The sequence below is a fragment of the Capsella rubella genome, unplaced genomic scaffold, assembly GCF_000375325.1.
Source record: "Capsella rubella cultivar Monte Gargano unplaced genomic scaffold, Caprub1_0 scaffold_1, whole genome shotgun sequence".
Classification (NCBI taxonomy): Eukaryota; Viridiplantae; Streptophyta; class Magnoliopsida; order Brassicales; family Brassicaceae; genus Capsella; species Capsella rubella.
The window spans coordinates 11,145,793-11,168,067 of record NW_006238923.1 but is presented as its reverse complement, the minus strand read 5'-3'; the positions used below and the strand labels follow the sequence as shown (position 1 = coordinate 11,168,067).

The window sequence follows — 22,275 nt, the reverse complement described above, 5'->3', positions numbered from 1 at the left end:
TACTCTTTTCTTTTTTAACTAAAAATTGCAAAAGATGAGTCTAGAGAGTTGAAATGATGACAATAAATAGAAAGAAGAAAAGGAAGATAAGATGGAAATTTAAAACCTTTGCTTTGCATTGAAGTTACTCTCATGACTCACATGATAGTTTTTGTACAGTTCACCAAACTCCTTCTACTCTTTGCTAATTTTAAAACATAAAATATCATATTTATTCTTTGTCCAAAAAGATCAAAACAATTCACTGATTATCTTATCTATCTATATCCATCATCTTAAAAGATTAGATATGTTTTATTCTCTAGACAAATAACTAGCTTTTAATAACTTTTTAGTGTGTTTAAACAATCTCAAAGAAACAATTAAGAAAATACTTGACATGAAAATTTGGTTTTTCTAGCATTTTATATATACAAAACCTTATTGGCTTATTGCATTCAAATTGAGAAAAAAATCTACCAACCAATAACCAAATTTAACACAAAGATTATAAGTAATTTAATTTTTCCTCTTTCCAAATAACTCTCTCTACTTAGAAGTTAAAAAATAACAACAAATCATCAATTAAAAAGTTTCCTCAGGGAGATGTAAATTTTACTCCTCCGGTCTATATGGCGACGAACTCATATCCGTACTATAAAATGAATCTTCTCCTCCATTATTTAAGTAACTCTCTTCCTTCTCTTCATCCCATTTCAAAACCTCTCTCACATACTTAAACCCTTCATCCACATTCGCGCGGTCCCTTGCCCGAGCTTGCCACACAAACAGTTTCTGACCCGTGATAGACGAGTAAAGAAGCTTGAACTTCATCGCGACGTAGAAGAAAGCTTGGAAAGCCAGTGACTGCACGTTGTTGTTCGTCCTCACGGGGCTGAAGTCGCTGAACCAGTCGCAAGATGTTAAGGGTGCGCGGTTTAGCTTTTCCTCGAACTGGTCGTACTTGTTTAGGATCAAGATAAAAGGTGTGTCTTTGAAACACGGATGCTTAACCATTGATTCGAAAAGTTCTTTGCTTTGGATCATCTTGTTCTGAAACTGGACTGTTCCGCTGCTTTCGGGTGCGATGCTGATCTGATCGTAATCGCTTAAGCTGATGCAGAAGATGACTGCCCGTACATCTTCAAACATTTCTACCCATTTGCAGCTATCGCTCATCCCCTTTGCATTTACGCGGATAAGCTGGTACCTGCAACAGAAAGGATTGATGATAGTAAGTATTAAAGTTTGCGGTTCAAGATTGCGGAAACAGAGGGTTAACCGATAAATACTTTGGCTGCTGAGATGATACGTCGGGGTTTTCTGGGTAAGATTCAGACATTGGACTGTGTTCACTGAGAGAAAACTCCATGAAAGCTAAACCATTTCCTTGTGTAACACCTTCTGCATATACGATATCTCGCTCCGAAGGCTCATACTCGTTGCTCGATACTTCCATAGCCTGCAAATGAAGCCCAATTTATCATTTGAATCAATATATAAATGATAAGACACCCCAGAACATAAACCCCAATACCATCCATACCCGGCTTAAGAAGTATTCCGCGACATCAGGAAGGAAATGAAGCTCATCTTTTCTTCTATATGTTGCTTGTATCGCTGGATCTTTCCAAACTTCTTCAACCAACGGAGCATATTCACGTGTTGCGGCTGGGAAAAACGCATCAAGATCACCAGTTGCTATGATATCTAGAAGCCAATCCGAAAAATGCTTCAACCTCGGGTTCAAGGTGTACACGCATTGTGGTGTAGTGACAGTTCCATCGTCGTTTGCTTCCTCGCCTGCAAGAACATTTCAGGTAATCAAGAATCACATCAACAAAGATCAAATCACAAAGTTACCTAACGCGAAATCATTACCTCCTGACTCTTCAGCGCCATTTAAACCTCTTGCATGCGACAAAGCTTCCTCTTCAAATCGTTCTCTTCCATCGAGAAGGATACTGAGATATCTATACATATTGCTCTGTACCATCAGCTTAATATCTTGAAGCTCTTCCACTGAAAACTTGTTTCCATACAAAAACTTGGCCTGTTTCAGTCAACACAATATCTCGATAAGCAACCATTGAATCCGCAGATTATCTCTTTAAATTTTCCCACATCACATCCATTAAACGTTACCTGTTTGAAGATAGTGCTAGTTCCTGACCCTTCAATACCAAGAAGTAGAAGCTTCTGAATCTTCTTATGCTCTATATAATTAGGAACAGTATTATAATTGCTCGGTGGTTGCACCGTTCCACGAGGTTGTCCTTGAGGAACAGGTAAAGAAAACAGTGCACACATAAACCTCGTAGATGCCTGATTAAGCCAAACCAAAAAGTTTAATGAATGTTTCTTTCAAAAATAGACAAAATTTTATAAGGATCTAATGAAGAGTTATTATATTACCTTCTCCCAAATGTTTCCTCGGATATTATTCTGCCCTTCTTCCTCATAACGGCCATCGTCGTATACCCAAAAATGAGTATCGCGTGGACACTGTACATTTGCTAGCTGAAACAGCCACACACACACAAGGTTTATCTTCCATTGTTTCTAGACATGTGACACTTCAAACAAGACTATATCAGAAGTTACCTTCAAAATCCTTAGTTCAAGCTTTGTGATCTCCCTACCGTTAATATAAACTTCCGTGTTCCCGTTGCTCGCGTCTGGACACAGCTTCCCCGTGAAGTTCAAGTTCGAGCTTATGACTCTATCGGGTTTCTCTCCCTCCTGTACACAACAACATAATCCATTACACACTAAACAAAGCGATTTCAACTCAAAACAAGTACCAAAACCATCATATTATATATATATATATATATTACCTTTCCCCATAGACCAGATTCTTTGTCATACCAATATCTACCAGGTTTCAACTTCTGAGGTGGTAAAGGACAACTGAGCAACTCAGCCATTTCCTCAGGCTTTAATGGATAACAGTTCACGATCAGCTGCTCGGGTCTCAGCTGATTAGCAGTACACTCCTTTTCCGCCTTCATTATCTGTTTAACTTCCAACGGACTAAGCAACCGCGACAATACCCTCGAATGCTTCCCTAACTTAGACCGTTTCGCTTCATCAATAGCTTGACCAATGCAACTCACACACTTTCTTCCTTCAGGCATCGAACCCATTGCTCTAAGCACACAGTTTCCACAGTACTTCTCATCACACACAATACAAGTTTCCTTATTTTCCCATTTTGCTTTCCCACATCTATAACACTCTCTCTTCTTCTTCTTCTTCGTCTTCGTCTTCCTCCTATTAGTACCTGCAGTACACTCATGGACCTTCCTCTCCCTCTCTGTCTCTACCTCCACATTGTTCTCCTCCTCTGCAGCGTCGCTACCTTCATGATCATCGACAGGTTTGAACTTCACAACTGGTCTCCTAATCTGATTCCCATTTTGCCTACCAGAAACAGGTGATACAGAAGCTGAGCCAGATGATGATTCAGGGTTATTATGCAACACAGAGACCACAGACTCAGAGCTAGCTGGTGAACCTCGCGGGCTCTGACCTGAAGAGCTTGTAACTCCACCCGCTATTCGAGAAACCGGTAATGGGATAGGATTGTTCACACGAGAATTAACCTCAACAGGTGCTACTCTAGGGATCTCGTGGACCGGAGTAGGACCAGTGTACTCTAAAGCTATGGAGTAATCAAACTCTGATGGATTCTCAGGTAAAGGAGCTCCAGGAGGAAGCATCTTCCTCACCATTTCTTTCCAGCTCTCACCTTCATCTTTCTTCTCCATGTTTTACAAGAATCAAAAGAGCAACCACCACCAGTTTCAATTACAAGATGAAAACACTACAATCCCAATTCAAAGCCACTAGCTTCAGAGCTCATTTCCTTGATTTCAGACAAAACAAAGGTTCCTGGTTCACACAAAAAGACGATAGAAACAAGAAGAGTAGATTAGGTTCTATATAATACTAAGTGTAAGCAAAATTGGAATTGTCAATTGTCATACACACATCTATAAAATCAAAGTCAAATAGCCGGCAAATATGGACGTCTCACGAGAACATTGAATCCTAAAAAGGAAAATACTTTTAAATACCATTTTGACAAATTCATCGGTCAAATCAAATTGGCCAGGAAAAAATAAAATTAATTCAACATCTAACCAAACCCACTTACAAAAATTTCATCTTTACAGCAGTCTAGAGAAGAAAACAAACCTAAACATGTAAATCATTCCAAATCGAATACATGCAGCAAAATTTTCAGATCAAATTCACGAAAAATTACAAGTTTTGAGAGTGAATGAAACCAAAAAGGAAAAAAAAAAAAAGAGCTGTAACAAAGCCACCAATTAAAGCAACAGAACAAAATAAATCTTTTGTGTAAAAGAAGATTAAAAATCGTACCTTTTTTCCAGAGAGGAAAAAGTGAGGAAATAAACCAAAAAAAGGAGAAAAAGGCGAAGCTGAATCTGAGAAGACGAACTCTGAAGACGAAGAAGAAGGAGAAGTAATAGGAATGAATCTGTTTAGGTTGCTGTGATATTTGTTTTTGTTCTCTCTGAGAAAAGGAGACGCCAGTCGCCAGAGAGAACAGAGAGAGAGAGAGACGGTGAAATCTATAGAGAGATGGAAAAAGGACCCACGAGTTTCTTACATAGTTCGTGACGATGGAGACGGGTTATGTTGTGTGTGATAGCGCGTGTTTTTCACGTCTCGTTTTATAGCGAGTGGTCACGACCAATCTAATAATTTGGTTCCTACACTCACTAGTTATCATTTACCCCCCTACGCGCCTTTATGCGCGTGTCTCTTCACTAAACACACTCACTCGCACGCTTGCAAACGTAGTAAAAAGTATATTTTATTGTCAACGTTTTAATGGTAATTAACTTTACAGTTAATCTCTAATTATTTTTACCCACTTGTGTCTTAAAAACCGTTGAGAATTAATTACCACTGGATATGGTAACGAATTAATTATGCGCATATCGACTTATAGATATTCGCAACTTTTAAAATCAATAAAAAGTAGCATGTGAGAGGGAATGACATTGTTATTGTGTTTGTGAGTCTGTGACGTTATTGGCCGTCAATGTTTTTGATTAGAAAAAGTAGTTAAGATTCAGATTTTTGTGTTAGTGGGAGTTCAAATGTTGCCAGACAACAAAGGTTGTGGCTTTGTGCGCCAATTGAGCCAAATTTTTGTAATTAGTACAAATTAATGGGCGACCCACCCTGTCTAATTATCTTTTGACTATAAAACATATTACGTGATGATATCATAATTGTAATAATCCTGTTCTTCTCACTTCAAAACTGGTTCACCAACATAAAATTGACATTCTATTGACTATTTGTAAGGCCCTTTTACAAAATTCATAGTACTTTTCTTAAGTTAAACTAACTAGGCATTGATATATCAACCAAAACCGAAGAACCGAACCAAAATTTGGAATTTGGTTCAGTTTCGGGTACTAGATAAGAACCGAAATACTTTTGGTTCTACTAAAACCTGAGAATCGAATGGGTGCAAGTTCATGCATGTTTTGACTAGTTTTTTTTTTGTAAACTACAAGTCTAGAACCGAACCGAAATAGCTAACCAAAAAAACAAAACCGAACAGGTGTTTTGGATCTCAATCTTAAAGGTAGGTCCAAAAAACCTGACAAAGCATGGAGAGAGAATCCAAAGCACCCACTCTCCTCTCTCTATTTTCTTTCTCTCTCACTCATCATCATCACAAACTTATCTCAGAACTGAGAACAACTCTGGACCAAAATAAATTCAATACTAGTGGCTCATATTTTCCAAGAGAATCCTCACGGTCACGGGGATGATGAGATTCAAAACCCCTCTCCCCTAAAACAAACAACATTCCGGAACACCCATGGTTACGACGAGGACAGAGCGAGATGATTAAGTCACCAATTCTACAGTCTTCTAGACACGATTTAACTCATCATAACCCAGCAGAAGCACTCAACAGCTTTAAAGCGAAAGATCAAGACTTTTTATTCCTTTTGAAGAGATGCAACGACATAGACGAGTTCAAGCAAATCCACGCCAGATTCATCAAGCTAAGTTTCTTCTGCTCTTCTTCTTCCTTCTCAGCGAGTACCCTTCTCGCGAAATGCGCTCACTCCGGTTGGGATAACAGTATGAATTACGCTGCTTCCATTTTCAGAGGATTCGATGATCCTTGTACCTTCGATTTCAATACGATGATCAGAGGCTATGTTAACGAAACGTGTTTCGAGGAAGCCTTGTTTGTTTACAGTGAGATGATGGAGAGAGGGATCGAGCCAGATCATTTCACGTACCCTTGTCTTCTCAAGGCTTGCACTCGTTTGAAGTCGATTAAAGAAGGGAAGCAGATTCATGGGCAAGTGTTTAAGCTTGGTCTTGAAGATGATGTGTTTGTTCAGAATAGTTTGATCAATATGTATGGAAGATGTGGAGAGATGGCACTTTCTTCTGCTGTTTTTGAGAAATTGGAATTTAAAACAGCTGCTTCGTGGAGCTCAATGGTCTCAGCTCGTGCAGCAATGGGATTGTGGAGTGAATGCTTGATGCTATTCCGTGGAATGTGTAGCGCAAAGGATGTGAAGGCGGAAGAGAGCGGAATGGTTTGTGCTCTCTCGGCTTGTGCCAACACCGGTGCTCTCAATTTGGGAAGGAGCATTCATGCTTTCCTGCTGAGAAACATAAGCAAACTCAACATAGCAGTCCAAACTTCACTTGTAGATATGTATGTTAATTGCGGATGCTTAGACAAGGCGTTGCATATATTTAAGAAGATGGATAGTAGGAACAATTTGACTTACAGTGCAATGATATCAGGACTTGCATTGCACGGAGAAGGAGAAGCAGCTTTAAGAATGTTCTCAGAGATGACCAACGAAGGTTTGGAGTCAGATCATGTTGTGTATGTCAGTGTTCTCAATGCCTGTAGCCATTCTGGTCTTGTCAAAGAAGGCCATCGAGTCTTCGAGGATATGTTAAAGGAAGGTAAGGTGGAGCCAACCGCTGAGCATTATGGCTGTCTTGTAGATCTTCTGGGAAGAGCCGGATTGCTCGAGGAAGCCTTGGAAACTATCCATAGCATGCCCATCAAGCAAAATGATGTTGTCTGGAGAAGCTTCTTAAGCTCGTGCAGAGTACATCAGAACGTTGAGCTAGGCCAAATAGCAGCTCGAGAACTGCTTAAGTTAGCCTCACACAACCCAGGTGACTATTTGCTGATCTCTAACATGTATTCACAAGCTAGAATGTGGGATGATGTAGCTAGAACTCGAACAGAAATTGCTAACAAGGGTTTGAAGCAAATCCCTGGTTTTAGCATCGTCGAGGTAAAAGGTAAAACCCACAAGTTTGTTTCACAAGATCGATCGCATCCTCAATGCAAAGAAATCTACAAGATGCTAAACCAGATGGAATGGCAGCTAAAATTCGAAGGATATTCACCAGACTTGACACAGATATTGCTAAACGTAGACGAAGAAGAAAAAAGAGAGAGACTAAAAGGACACAGCCAAAAGGTGGCTATTGCCTTTGCACTATTGTATACACCTCCAGGGTCTGTCATTAAAATAGCTAGAAACCTGAGGATGTGTAGTGACTGTCATACATATACGAAGAAAATCTCCATCATCTATGGAAGAGAGATTATTGTAAGAGATAGAAACAGATTTCACCTGTTTAAAGGTGGAATTTGTTCCTGTAAAGATTATTGGTAGATTTGGATCGTTCAATATCTCTCTATAGTTAAATTATTGTTCCAGACTCACTCTTTCAAACATGTATATACCAATAACAGAAGCAGCAAATGAAAACAAACACAATAAGAAATTCAAAATCAACCTTATTTTATTTTCCCGCAAGTTTTCCAAGAGTTAACAGACCTTACAATGGGTGAAAAATGCACAGTGAAGTGCTTACACCAAGAAATTTAGCACCCAAGTCTCTATATGCAAAATAGTATACTCAACCGAACTTGGTGATGCACCTATTAAATTGGACACTCCAAAACAATGTTGCTTACTCAAGATGAACTGATGAAACGCCTGAAGTAATACCTGTGGTGCGTGGATCACCACTTTCTAGGCAAACGCCGTGTGGATCTTCTCTCACCAACAAGGCCAAAACATTTTGTGAACTCCATGCTTGGGTCAGTTTGCTGCCTGAATCCCCTAAAGTAATTGCAAATATGGCATCAAATCCACCAGCTCCAGGAACACCAGCAAGTAGAACCCCTTCAGCATTCATTGTAGAATCCAAAAGTTGAGTTTGGGATTCAGGCTCTATCTGCAATTCCACGGTCCCTCCAGGTCAATGAAGATGCAAAACAAGTCAAATTATTCTAATGCATGTGTATGCTGTCAAAATTCTACTCCAGCCGAGTATTTTATGCATCAATACAAAGTTTCCATGCACAAATGGTCCGTTGAGATCTGAAGCAACTATCAAAACAGCATAAAAAATAACTTACCGGAACACTAGCAGCCTCACCCATCTGACGCATAAGAATTCTGATCCCCGACATTGCTTCTCTTGCCCCTAAGAGTTCTTTAATAATTGCTTCATTGATCGGTTCAGTAGCATGTAGCACCCACTAAAAATGAGATAAAAGAAGGGAATGAACCAAGCTGCTCCTTGATGTAACATATCTGATGAAATCAGTACTCAGCGATGGAAAATACCTTTTCAGAAGTAAGCACACTACAAGACTTTATGACTCCTAGATAAACATCCCAGTGGTCTTTGGCTAATTTGTTAAGAATGTTTAGCTTAGTTTCAAGTTCTAAATTCGCTTCTGACAACTTCTGCCAATTTTCTCGTGCCTTCTCTGGATCAGACATTTGCCACTTCTTTACAGCACCTACCATTGATGGTGTGGAGGATCCACCACTTCCAGGTTCTCCAAGGAACTATATGAGAAATCATTTTTGTTATTACACCAGAATTCACAAAAGTCAAGGAAATAAGAAGTTGGTGAGGTTTACAACAGGTTTTTCCAGGATGAGACTTTAGGTCTGATTGTTTGCTTACAAGATTCATCAGTGGTGGTAGAGAGAACTCAGTTCTCTCATGGTCCCAGGTTCCCTTCAAGATTTTGCCAATAACTTCATATAACGGCAGACCTGTTACCGCAACCTACAAAACTTGGGAGTCAGAATATTTGCATCCTAGGTGGAAACTACATATACAGCAAACTTCTGGTTAAAAACCTGAGAAAATGACAAGACTTCTGGAGAGAAGCGAACATAACGTTGGCTCCCATAGACAGCACAGCTGACATCAAACCCACTTCCGACCTTCCCTTGTGCAAGACAATGAGATGTTTGTGATATCATATGGACAACATCTAGATCAGAACAACCAAACTTTCCTTCTTTACATGGGTCGCATAGGTCAACTACTCCAAGATAATGTAACAGAGCTGCAACCACAGCTGTTGTCATTGCTGCAGAAGAACCTAAGCCGGTTTTTGCTACTTCAGGCTTGGAATTAGCACCATTTGAATCGGCAGCGTTGAATGTGATTGATGCAAAAGGTGCAAGGGTACCCAACGATTCTGGTGTCAATGGAAGCCCAAGTGATTCTATCTATAAGAATAAAATAAACAAGTTGTCGACATTTTGTACAATCATCTCAAAAGGATTTAAATAATCAAAGGAAAGATCAACAAATGCAAGTGTACTTTCAACAGTTTTTGGCAAAAAAGAAAACCTGGTTCCGATATGAGTAGAAGTCATTGGAGCCTAAGATTGTGATATCAAGACCTGAAAAACACATTTACAGAAATGATTATCATCCCATTCTCTTCTTCATTAAATAACAATGATATATAAACAAAGGCAGGGATTTTAAGATTGCCTTGCAAGAAGAGTTTGTGCAATGCTTCTTTGTCCATGTCGGTTGCCAAATGAGCAGCAGCTATAGCATACTGTATAGCATGCTCTACAAAGGGGTTTCTTGAATCCCTGTTATATTTTAATCAGAAATAAATAAACAATGTAAGTTCCATATCACCTATATTTGACAAGTGACATCTACCTAAAGACACGTACTGATATGCAAAAAAACACAGACTTGTGATATAGTAATAAAAATAAGGATGTTTAAGTGACATTATGAAAAAAAAATCTTTGGGATCTTGCCTTGCAGATACAGACTGAAGAGTCAGCTGTTTAAGTGACAGTTTATACATGCTTTCTCTTGAGAGCTGTGGTGATGTTAACTTGACATCTGTCCATTGCTAAAAAATAAGTAAACAAACATTCCAACAATCGTTTATCAGCCGTCTCACACAACACAATAACCCATCAACACTGCAACATGATTACTTCCCAATAACACCCAAATGAGAAAAGAAGGTACATGCTTCAGGAGGGAGTACATACCCATGCCCAACTTTCAGGTTTGACTTCTTCATTGATCGGCTTCACAATGGCATAGAACCGTGCATTTGTACTCAACACAAGCCCTGCATTTGGCTTCTCGAGTATGAGGTAGCCTCCAGTCATCAACACCTTCCCAGGAGCAGAAGCAACACTGCATAAAAAAATCTTTAAGAACACAGAAATTCCAAAAGATTGATCCCACTATTACTGTCTCTTATACACTTTCCCCACAATTCAATCTTCAACCAAATTAGACACATAATAATGAAATCGATACATCGACACAAAGACAAGTATAACAAATTCAAAATCAAAAGAAGTACATCGAATAAGCCATTTCGCAGAATCATCAGATGGGAGATAGAGATTTTCTAATAAAAGGGCAGCATAATATCCCGAGAAAATAGGGAAAGAGAAAGCACTCACACAGCCATTTTCTGAAGAGTGACAAAACTGATCGCTGATCAAAGCCCAGATTCACCTACGATCAAAAACAAATTGCAAAATACTTGAAGCAAAAGCGAGAATAAAAATCAAAGCGCATGCAAGGATTCAACATATCCACACCTACACAGAGCTATCGAACATATCTATATCGTTATCGATTGAGAATACCTAGAAGTCGAGAAACCTTGAAAATTCGCTATTCGTGAATAATTAACAATTTATCAACGGAGTATAAAAGTAAGCAAAAGAGAACTTACTGATAACCTTTCACTGCGATTGGATATCGCCGGAGATGATCGGGAATTTTGCAATCGGCGGCAGTAAATGACCGGCGGGAAGAGGAGGAGTGGTAGATCGGATTTGGACTCTGGCGCAGGGAAGAAGAAAGAAACAAGAAATGAAAAGTGAAGGTGGTTAGGAGGGATATTTATGGGTTTACCAAAGTATCAATGAGGATAAAATAGGAACTTACTACAACAACAAAAATTTAATAACAGACACTTTTTTCTAGTCAAATTAAAGTTTTGACTCTTAAGTTTCTTTCGGATAAGGAAAACTTTTATTGGTAGCTTTTTCTTTATTGTAATATGGTCATTAACATTTTTTATTTCTTTGGTAATATCATTACAATTTATTATTAACATTGATAAAATTTCATATTTTGTTTTCATTATACTTATCTTTACACATTTTTATATATTTTCTTATTTTCGTGACTATATAAAGTTATCTTAAACAAATATATTTTCGAACCTATAAATTTTCGTAGTAGGTTTCTTAAATTTTTTTATTTTACGGATCAAGATTTCTTAAAATTTACTGATCTGAAATCACCATTTCCACTATCTTATTATATAAACCTTGGTTTTCAAAGTCAGCCATTAACAAGATCGTGACACGTGTCAATTATAAACGATAAGATGTTGGCACGTGTCATAACTAATTTAGTTAATATTTAGATAAAATAGAAATATTATTAACCCTATCGAAAAATAAAATATATAAAATAAATATTATAAAGAAGATCATGACACGTGTCAATTATAAACGATAAGATGTTGACACGTGTCGTAACTAATTTAGTTAATATTTGGATAAAATAGAAATATTATTAATCCTATCGAAAAATGAAATATATAAACTAAATATTATAAAGAATTATATATTAAAAATTATTAATAAAATTAAACAAATAATCTAATTTCAGTTATGTCAATTTGGTTTATTAATAAGATAGGGATTTAAAATATATAATTAACAAGAATATATGTTGGTTTTTGTTTACAGAAGATGATTAAGGGTTAAACTTTAATTTTACAATTAAATCAGGTTATTTTTTGGTTTGAGTATATAAATGATAAATAAGAATTATGGTTTATCTTTATAAATTAAAATTATGGTTTAATTTTAACAATTAAACGAGATTATATGTCGAAACTTGGTTTTTAAATTTACTAACTCACGTGACCATGATAAGTGTCAAGTAAAAACATAAGATGTCGCAACATGTTTTATCTAATTTTGTTAATATTAAGATACAAATAGAATTTTTAAACAACAATAAAAAAGTAATTATAAAAAATTAAAGAGAATTTTTGAGAAATACCCCTTTTGGTGTACCCCTTTTGGTATTATATGGTTTATAAGGTACTTTTATATAATAACTACTATTTGGAAATTTTATACAAATATTTTATAATGTTTTAAAAGGTTTTAAATCGTTTTTACAAGTTTTATAAGGTTTTAAGTGGTTTTTAAAAGGGTTTATAAGGTTTTTAAAAGGTATTTATAAGTTATTTTACGCTATTTATGAAATATATATAAAAATTTAAACATATATAAAGGTAATTTGTGTGTATATTTATAAGTTTACACAAATATTTGGATAAATTTCAACATTTAAAGTGGTTTTTTTTATGAAGTTTGGAATAGAGATATTTTTAAAAAGTGTTATGGAAAAAGGGTATTTTTGATAATTAAAAAGTAAAAAAATTGATATTTATAAAAAAAAATGTGTAAGCTTATATATTTAGACACAAATTATCTTGAGAATTTTTGAGAAATACCCCTTTTGGTCTACCCCTTTTTAAAAATACCCCTTTTATCCATCCATTTTCAAAAATACCCCTTTTTAAATATAAAAAATTATAAAGTTTTATATAGTTTATAAGGTACTTCTATATAATAACTACTACTACGAGATTCGATACAAATATTTTAAAATGTTTTAAATAGTTTTAAATCGTTTTTATAAGTTTTATAAGGTTCTTAAAAGGTTTTTAAAAGGGTTTATACGGTTTTTATAAGGTTTTTATAAGGTTTTTCTAATTTATTTTTACGCTATTTATGAAAGGTATATAAAGTTTTATACACATATAAAGGTAATTTGTGTATATATTAATAAGATTACACACATATTTGGATAAATTTCAACATTTTTAATGGGTTTTTTGATAAAGTTTGAAAAGGGGGTATTTTTAAAAAGAGGTATATGAAAAAGGGTATTTTTGAAATTCTCCCAATTATCTTTCTATGTGTGTAAATATAAATACTATATAAATACCTTTTAAAAACCTTTTAAAAACTATTTTAAAAACATATAAAAACTTTGTAAACCTTATAAAAACCTTATAAAGTCTTATAAATGCTGTTTAGAACCTTTTTAAAACTTTATAAATATTTGTATTGAGTCTCCCAATAGTAATGATAATCTAGATGTACCTTATAAACTATATAAAGTTTACAATTTTTCAGATTTGAAAAGGGATATTTTTTAAAAGGATAGAAAATTGGTGTATTTTTAAAAAACGGTACACCAAAAGTGATATTTCTCAAAAATCCTCTTTCAACTATTAACATACTTTTTGGTTTTGCCAGTTGTAGGTTTTACAATTATAAGGGTTATATGTTGAGTTTATAAATCTGCATTATAGTTTAGATTTTATAATTAAACGAGATTATTTATCGGTTTTAGTTTATTAAAGAGGAGTGAGATTTAGGTTTTACAATTCAACAAGGTTTTTTATCAGTTTGGGTTCATAAAGGAGATTTAGGATTTACAGTTTACAAATAAATTAGATTTTGAGTTTAACTAAATACATAATTTTATTCATGATTTTTATTTTATAATATGTTATATTTGTTTAGTTTTTAATTTATTTATAAATGTATATGCCATTGAGCAATTTCATTGTCTAAAACATAAGGGTGAATAAAATATTTTTGAAAATAATTTTTTTATCTTAAATTAAAGATAACAAAGTTCAATATAAATCGTAATATAGTAATTTTAAAATATTTTTAAAGAAAATATGTAATTTTTTATAATTCGTATTTGAAAGATTTTTTAATGTTTTCCTCAACGATGCTATAATTTATTTTAGAATCTTTATGTTTATTTGCGTTGTTTATATGAATTTATTTACAAATGACAATATTTGTATTTAGCATCATATTTTAGATTGATGTTAATTTGAAAAAACTTTACCATCATATTAAATAATAATTAATTAATTTTCATAGTCAGAGAATGATTTTTTTGAAAAATTGAAAGTTAAGAAATAAATTTTTATACAAAATGGTATAATCATGTTTTAGAGGATAATTGCTATATTAAGATTTTTTAAAAATATTTTAGCAATATTATGAGTAATGGTGAATAGCTCCCAAATGTTTTGGTGATTGTCAATTTGACATTACTAGATTTTTATAATTAATGTTTAATAACGAATTTTAAGAGATATATATATATATATATATATATACGTTTATTTGATACTTCAAACTAAATAAAATTTCTTTCCAAATGAAATTAATTTATCTTATTTTTTCAAAAAAAAAATTTGGAAATTATTTTTTTGTAAGTTATAATAAATTTTAATTTTAATTTAATTTTAAATAAAAATAACCCGTCCATCGGACGGGTACTAAACTAGTTCTTTTATAAAAATTTCTCTTTTTTAATATAGGTGAACGCGAATCTAAAACATACTCTTTAACGTTCTTGATTTTTAATCCTTATCATTTATCGCAGACAATCAAAACACCAACAAACATAGTTAGAGATCAAAACCCGAATGTGTAACATGGGTATTAGATTAGCGTGGAGGGTATATATAGTCGTACATCAATCTCTCACGCCAACTTACATGTAACATTACATTTCTCATTGATGTCAATGTCAGTAGGTGATGAACATATAAAATACTTGTGGTTAGCCTGATCAACCACTCGTAGAAAACAAATCTCATCTTGACAAGCTTCTTGGCGATCTCTCGAAGAAACTTTATTGCAATTTGGACGAATAATGTCACTATATGATTTCTTTGTGGAACGTAACAAATCATAAGTCCATGCACCTGATAACGCCCCGATCACCGGTGAAACTATGTATAACCATAAGTCCTTATAACATCCCCATATAAGTGCAGGCCCCAAGCTTCTTGCTGGATTCATAGATGCTCCCGATATTGGCCTAACCAAAATTATATTACATATTAACAGTATAAGAATTGAAAATGTATGAAGGGTTTATATAGCTTAGTTACCCGGAGAAAAGGATATCGAGTACTACGGTCGCACCAATCGCGATTCCCGCGAATGACCCGGTGGCTCGTTTATCAGTAGCAACAGCTGATATAACGAACATTAGATTGAAAGTAGTAATGAACTCCATTACGAACGATGTCGTGGTTGAGTTTGATGGATATGTTCCGACATAAACATCGCCTTTGAGGCTACAAACGTTGTCGTTCAGATGGAACACAAGCCGTAAAGCTGCGGCAGCTAAGGTCGATCCAAGCACTTGAGCGGCTATATACCCGGGAACCTGTCAAAATATACAATTACAACAACCACATTACATATATATACACAAATTATTACCAAAATATAAAAACTTGATTTAACCAAATACTCGTGAACAGGCATATATTTTTGTTACAATTGTAGTATTGGATCACCTGATTAAAAGGGAACTTTTTAGAAGAGGCAAAGGCAATAGAAACAGCAGGGTTGAAATGTGCACCGGAGACATGACCAATTGAGTATATCATAATCGTTACGGTTAGTCCCCATACCAAAGCTATACCGGGAAGTGTCACTGGTTTGCCGTACGTCTCATTCACAACGATGGCCGAGCAGCCGGCAAATATCATAGAGAATGTCCCTACGAACTCTCCAATCAACTATAGAGAATACCATAATAAGATGGATTTACATATATAGTTGGATAAGATGGTATTGATTATACTTAATATCTAGAAAGCTAAAAGATTAGTTTGCATATAACATCAACGAAATATAAAATCTTGAGTTTGACTAACAAATAAGGATATAACTTAGAAACCATGTCGCTCACCTTTTGAACGAACGATACGGATACAAGAGGACCGGAGACGTCCTGTGACAGGGAATGATTAGCGGATTGACCATCTTCGATGTCCGAGACGGTGTTTGGAGTCTGAGTAGTAATATCAGAGATCTCGGCCATTGATAGAACTATGGTGACCTTTCTCCAAACATTTCTATGGTTTGCTCATCTAGATTCTCAAATGGTCAACTCTCCACTTTGTAATCGTGATAACTTGTATAAATAAGCAAATTATAAAGTTGACTTTTGTTTTCTATACCACATGTTGATCAGTTCTTTAAGAATAAGAACTAAAATTTCATATATTTTAAAATTCCTTAGAGGAGAAACATTTAGATAGAATTAAAGAATAGTTAGATTCATACTTGACATGGTATACTGTTCTTTAATTAAGAAAACATGTAGAGCATGTACAAATTCTATAGAGACCCGTTTAGGTTGATTCGATATCGCATTAATCTTCTAATTCATAGTATTGAGTATATTCCTACTGGTCAAAGCTTTTGTCTATTAAGTTTTTAACTGTTAACGGTAGTATATGTAGTCAGCTTTGATGTACAGGATGATGATTCAAAACACTTAGTTTATGTATAGATGTTAAGCTAAGATGAACAAAAGATTAGCAAAATGTGTATAGCTGTATTGTTGTGTGAAGGAGATTAATTAATTAAAGATTTGGTAGAGAGACGACTCATATTGTTTTTTCTTAGAGGTACTGTGTTTGTATTCTCTCTCTGTTCTGCTCCCACCATGTCTTTGCATGCACTTCTCCAAATCGTTCCCGGCTGTTGAATAAACCAAATTGCATACACTCCCGTTAGTTACTGAGTTTCAATATCTCTATAACATCTTGTGGTTTAAGCACTTGACAATCCAATCTAAATGCATAGTTTAGTAGATGTTTTATTCATACCTGAATCTGACTCGACGTAGCTCTCTAGTCCCATCTGCTAATTGTCTGATGGTAATGTAAACACCGGGTTCATCCTCTTCGATCCACTCAGCCTGCATTTCACTAGCATTGCTCATGGATGGTGGATCATCTCTGGATGAAGTGGTGGTTCTTGCTGCATCCATTGGAGGTCCACCGTGATAACTTCCTGGTCCATAGTTGCTAGAGCCGCCATAGAAGTGATGTGGGACATTTCCTGGAGGTTTGAAGTTGTGTCTTGGAGTCCAGTCTTTGCTTTCTCTAGCTGAATCCATCTTTGAGTAAGTTGAATCTCTCTGTGACTGTAAATAAAGCTTGTGTTACCTTTCTTTGAAATAAAAAGACAAGATTCACAAAGGTTCTTGTCTGAAGAAAGATGAAAGACCTGATCCTCGGATCTTGCAGGCGTTTGTAGAGCTTGGCGGTTAAATCTTTGTACATTGTAAAGCTCAACAATCTTGTCATAGTTCTCACCCCACCACCGTTGAGCTTGCCACTTATCAAACATCTCCCGGCTTTCAAAACAAGACACAAGTAATGGTTAGTTTCTATCTTTGAATGTAATGACGTAAAATATCTTGAGCACTTGGTATCTCAAGCATTTTCCAACTAAACCAACCAATATTGAAACAGGAGACAAGACATACAGAGTCTGTTTAAGACTCAAGCCACACCACTTCTCTGATTTACAAACTTAAAAAGAGCACACACATAGAGGTTGTTTTGAGTTAATCAACTACCTGAACCGGATCCGTTTGAGATCGTTTCCTCCAGTAGGAAGCGAAGCGAATGTGATATGAACACCGGGTTCTACTTGAGCCATCCACTCTTTAGGCCCTTCTTCATCCAGTACCACATCACAAGACTGTGCAGAGATAGATTCTCGATCATTCCCATATATCGATGTAAATTTTGATTCTGACCGTCCTGCTGGATTTGTGAAGTCCCAAGCAGGAGTTGAGCCAGCACTTCCACCCATGTAAGGATAAGGAACACCTTCAGAAGCATTATCATAATCCGGGAAATGTCTATGTCCTTTCTTTAAAGGGCTGCTAGAGGAACCAGTGCATGGCTTGCATTGTTTATAAGCACCAGAGAATTTTAAAGCCATATCTTTGATCTGCACAACATATTAGGCACCCAAAAGCACCAGTTAGCTAAATCTTTATTAATCAAACTAGCATATAAATAAAATAATACACAAGAATGTTGAAAGTAACATTTCACAAACATTATAGGTAGTTTTAGGCCTTTAAACATGAGTAAGTATATAGCCATTCTTTAATCATAAGCAAGTAAAAAGGAGATCTACTATAATGATCATTCTTGAAAAGAACATCAAATAAAGCTATGAGATCTAACATAAGTATAAAAGAACATCAAATAAAGCTATGAGAACTCATTCTTTTAGTTCTTTTGATTTACTAAAATAGTTTACAACCCACACTTAAACCCTTTCTTTATTTCCTGTCTAGGTAAGAATCCACTAAAGCAATTATTTAGATCAGTCTTCATTAGCAATATTCATCAAAGCATGACCCCATCACATAAAACTTTAATCAGCCACACTAGAATCCAAAAACAAAACTCAATTTAAAGTTTTTTTTTACAGTATAGGTTTAAATTGTGTTAGTTTTGACTTTTCAATGTCTAGTCACATAAGGGAGGAAACAAACACTGACATGAAAACTATTAAAAGAGAGATCTGGTGAAAGATTCCAAAATGAAGTGAAGTTGCATCATTGTAAGATCACTGTCCTAAACAACAGTAACCAAGTAACCTCTATATACCAAAACGAATTCAAAAGAATACATTGCTTATATCTAAAGATTGCTTCTTCTTTTTTTACTAATCCTCTTAAGATACGTTTGGTTTGTTTCACGAGCAAGGCAAATTATATACATAGAGAAGAAAAAAGCAGTAAAAGTAAAGTGAAAGAAAGAAAGAAAACAAAAGCAGAAGGGATCATCAAGAAAGAAGAGAAGAGAAGAGAGAGAGAGAGAGACCTGTATGGTAAGGCTTTTGACGGCTTCTTTAGTATTGGGAGTGGTGCCACCACCACGCGCTCCATGTTCGAGTTCTTCACCTCCGTCTGCTTTGGTACAAGCTATGCAAGAAAACATCTTTTGGTCCTGTTTCTTTCTTTCTTCTTCTCTCTTTGCCTTTTTTCAGCTCCCCCTATCATAAAAAAAGAAACAGAGAGTCTACTACTTAATAAAATCTCACAAGTCACAACCAAACCACTCTTACTACTACTACTCTACTCAAAGATTGAAATAATTAAAGAGACGTAGTAGACTAGTGCTAAATCCACAATCCGACATAAAACACGGGTAGAGAAGCTTATGTAATCATAGTACAGTTTTATTAAAAATATATAGAGGAAATGATGAAGTCGTCCTACACAAATAAGTAACAGACAATTGTAAACATTAGTTAGAGAAGTTGAAAAGAGAATTTGGGGTTTTTTTAAATTTGTCGTTTTCTTATAACAAAACACACAAACAGAAAAAGACAAAGTTGTTTGATGACATATCTCTCTAGTCAGGAAACAACTACTTACTAACTCATGTTATAACTTGATTGATTGATAAAAAGTTGATATTGGTAGTCTAATAAACTCTCATTAAAGAACTAAAATATTTTCAAAAAAAAATTAAAACTAGTAGAGTGAACTTGATAGATACAAAAGTGTTACGCTTTTCTTTATTTTAAAAACATGTTTTTAATAAGATTTTATTCAAGAAAAAATAAATAAAGAAAGAGAGCTTGGGGATCAGAGGATATGACCCCAATGAAAAAAATTAAATAAAAATAAAAGAGCAAATCTAAACACCTGAAATGGTATAAAAACACATTAATATTCTAAAGACGATCGTAACAGAGACCAATGGTTCTTTATTCTACTTTAAAATAAATTTAAGTGTGCAGCAAAAAAAGATCCTATACCTCCTCAACTAACCAAAAGCTATAAGAATAATTACATTTTTCATTTTTTTTACAGTAGCCGAAATTTCTGACATTTAAAAAAAAAATTACATTATAATGAAAGAATCAAATAATATGGTTCAGATTCCCAATTTTAGCACCGAAAATTTATATACTATATGAACTAAAAATGAAAATAAAAAATATTCGAGAAATTGGGGGAAAAAAACTTAGCAAGAAAAAGGAATAAAGACAGTCACGTGTTAAGAAAAAGAAAAAGAGTTTGGTTTCTATTTTTAGGGTTTTTTTGTTGAGTGATGATGATGGACCAATCTAAACCGTGTCGCGACATGAGAAAAAAGAAATGCTCTAGCCTCTATGGATATATATATTCGAAAGTGAAATTTAAAAACATTCACGAATCACGAAAAATAACAACAACAAAAAAAAAAAAAACTCAGTTTTTGATATCAAAAGCAAAGGCAAAAACTGATACTACAAAAAAAAAATGCTATTATTATTCTCACCTCAGAAAACGACTTCTTGTTTTTTTTATATTCTTGAATCAAAGCATTGATTATAATGGAGTAATTAGTAACTGGTTTATATAAGAATTTACTACTAACCTTTATGTTGTGTCGATATCTGAGAAACAAATCAACGTTGATTTGAAATTATAAAAAAAGGTTTGATCTTTGAGAAGAGAGGATTGGGACTATTAAGGACGCCGGCACGAGTGGGGTTTTTTTTTGGTTATGTGTCTAAAAGCCTAAAAATAGAATAGACCATCATCAATGGCTGCAGCTACAGAGGAGTGTAGTGTAGTCTAGTGTTACAGACTCTACTTCATTGTAATAAATGTGTGTGTTTATACAATAAGAACCAAAAGGACCAATACAAAATTTATTTTTGTTTAACAGCTTTTATAAATAAATAAATAAGACTGCTGCGTTTTCTCAACGAAAAAGTTAAGCAACAATAAATACAAATGACGAAAGTTTTTTTGATTGGGTTTAAGAGTGTAGAAAGAAAAATCTGGGGAAGAAGAAAAAAAAAAAAAAGATTATAGAAACTTATTTGGTTTTAATCAGAGAGAAAATGAAATGACGAATCGAATCTGTCTAAATCAAATCAATCAAATGTTGTTGACAGTGGATTACAAAAAAAAAACAAAAATAACTCTGAATCTTTGTTTTTTTTCCGGGAAATATTTTTTGAAAAGATCGATCGTGTAAAACAAAAAATCAGTGAGTAATCGTTTCAAACAGAACAAGAGAAAGAAAGAAAAAAAACGAATCTCTCTGTTTTGTTATTTTCCCGAGAAAATTTCTCACCATAAGTCGTGTAAGTACTGACCTGAACGAACGTCTTCGTCGTGTTTTATAAAAAAAAAAACTCGAATCTGATTCTGAACAAAATCTTCGTCTTCTCCGGCAGGAACTTTTAAACCGGGTAGAGAATTCGGGTTATCAGGTGACCCGAGAACTGAAACGGAGCTCCGAGTTTTTGTTCTGTTGTTTAACTAGAGAGAGACGAAGAGAAAAGAGAAGAGACAAAGAGAGGTTTGTTTGTTCGAAGAGTGTGTATATATATATATATATATACACGTGGAGGAGGAAAGAGAATATTTATTTATTTTTTATTTTTTTTAATAAACGGCGTTTACATGTTTATAAGAAAAAAGACCGTGAGTTAACGGAGTTAGTATTTTTTTTTTTTTTGTTGGGTGAGGAATTTGGTTTGGTCTCGGGAAGAGACGGCAGCTCGGGCCCATGTTGTCTACACGGTGACGGAGATGGCTTACGTGTGATGGAAGTTGGTGACGTGGCGGTTTAAGATTGGTTTAAGACAGCTGAAACCGGGGTCGGGTTTTGGTCACGATATATTTGACAAGGCTAAGGGAACCGTCGCATCAACCATTTTCGCTTTGCTTTTGTTTTTTGTCATGTGTGTGTGTGTGTTTTAACGTTGTGGGTTCACTTCATCATCATCTTTTTTTATATATAGAAAAATATATGTTTATCTATATATATGTTTCATCGTTTTGTCTTGTTTTGGTTTATCATCGTGTGTGTATAGTGTAGGCATGATGAGGGAATCCGAAAAATCTAATCCAAACCGATTTCGAAAAATCTAATCCGAACCGATTCGAAAAGTCCGATCTAAACCGATTTTTGTTACTTAGTTAAATATGATCGAATTTTATATAAAATGTGATTTGAACCAA

General features: G+C 34.7%; 5 protein-coding genes across 7 annotated transcripts; 1 reads left to right on the top strand and 4 right to left on the bottom strand.

The window, feature by feature from the left end:
- Positions 1 to 371: 371 nt before the first annotated feature.
- Positions 372 to 4,594, bottom strand: LOC17899561 (extra-large guanine nucleotide-binding protein 3). Its single transcript, XM_006303842.2, has 9 exons — positions 4,372 to 4,594; positions 2,820 to 3,876; positions 2,584 to 2,721; positions 2,395 to 2,499; positions 2,125 to 2,304; positions 1,861 to 2,032; positions 1,526 to 1,782; positions 1,272 to 1,441; positions 372 to 1,189 (listed from the first exon to the last, which is right to left on the bottom strand). Exons 2-9 carry the CDS (start codon positions 3,750 to 3,752, stop codon positions 595 to 597), a joined length of 2,550 nt encoding a protein of 849 aa, XP_006303904.1. The 5' UTR covers positions 3,753 to 3,876; positions 4,372 to 4,594; the 3' UTR covers positions 372 to 594.
- Positions 4,595 to 5,645: 1,051 nt separating this feature from the next.
- Positions 5,646 to 7,739, top strand: LOC17896809 (pentatricopeptide repeat-containing protein At1g31920). The gene has a single exon (XM_006305771.2). It carries the CDS (start codon positions 5,880 to 5,882, stop codon positions 7,701 to 7,703), a length of 1,824 nt encoding a protein of 607 aa, XP_006305833.1. The 5' UTR covers positions 5,646 to 5,879; the 3' UTR covers positions 7,704 to 7,739.
- Positions 7,740 to 7,815: 76 nt separating this feature from the next.
- On the bottom strand, positions 7,816 to 11,187 carry LOC17899408 (phosphomevalonate kinase, peroxisomal). Of its 3 annotated transcripts, none has more exons than XM_006307232.2 (11): positions 11,075 to 11,187; positions 10,797 to 10,851; positions 10,371 to 10,521; positions 10,128 to 10,225; positions 9,844 to 9,950; positions 9,697 to 9,749; positions 9,195 to 9,572; positions 9,016 to 9,120; positions 8,667 to 8,894; positions 8,456 to 8,578; positions 7,816 to 8,271 (listed from the first exon to the last, which is right to left on the bottom strand). In XM_006307232.2, the coding sequence occupies exons 2-11, from the start codon at positions 10,802 to 10,804 to the stop codon at positions 8,005 to 8,007; spliced, it is 1,518 nt and encodes a 505-aa protein (XP_006307294.1). In that variant the 5' UTR covers positions 10,805 to 10,851; positions 11,075 to 11,187; the 3' UTR covers positions 7,816 to 8,004. The 3 variants fall into 3 exon arrangements, with proteins under 3 accessions (XP_006307294.1, XP_023644955.1, XP_023644956.1); XM_023789187.1 differs by having other exon boundaries at positions 11,082 to 11,186; XM_023789188.1 differs by lacking the exon at positions 11,075 to 11,187 and adding an exon at positions 10,938 to 10,956.
- A 3,618-nt stretch (positions 11,188 to 14,805) lies between these two features.
- On the bottom strand, positions 14,806 to 16,352 carry LOC17897596 (aquaporin NIP3-1). The gene is made up of 4 exons (XM_006303441.2): positions 16,177 to 16,352; positions 15,779 to 16,003; positions 15,365 to 15,645; positions 14,806 to 15,291 (listed from the first exon to the last, which is right to left on the bottom strand). Exons 1-4 carry the CDS (start codon positions 16,306 to 16,308, stop codon positions 14,952 to 14,954), a joined length of 978 nt encoding a protein of 325 aa, XP_006303503.1. The 5' UTR covers positions 16,309 to 16,352; the 3' UTR covers positions 14,806 to 14,951.
- Positions 16,353 to 16,807: 455 nt separating this feature from the next.
- LOC17898264 (protein BREVIS RADIX) lies at positions 16,808 to 21,482 on the bottom strand. Its single transcript, XM_006305207.2, has 6 exons — positions 21,405 to 21,482; positions 19,127 to 19,298; positions 17,860 to 18,239; positions 17,505 to 17,634; positions 17,102 to 17,421; positions 16,808 to 16,973 (listed from the first exon to the last, which is right to left on the bottom strand). The coding sequence occupies exons 2-6, from the start codon at positions 19,241 to 19,243 to the stop codon at positions 16,895 to 16,897; spliced, it is 1,026 nt and encodes a 341-aa protein (XP_006305269.1). The 5' UTR covers positions 19,244 to 19,298; positions 21,405 to 21,482; the 3' UTR covers positions 16,808 to 16,894.
- Between the last annotated feature and the right edge of the window lie 793 nt (positions 21,483 to 22,275).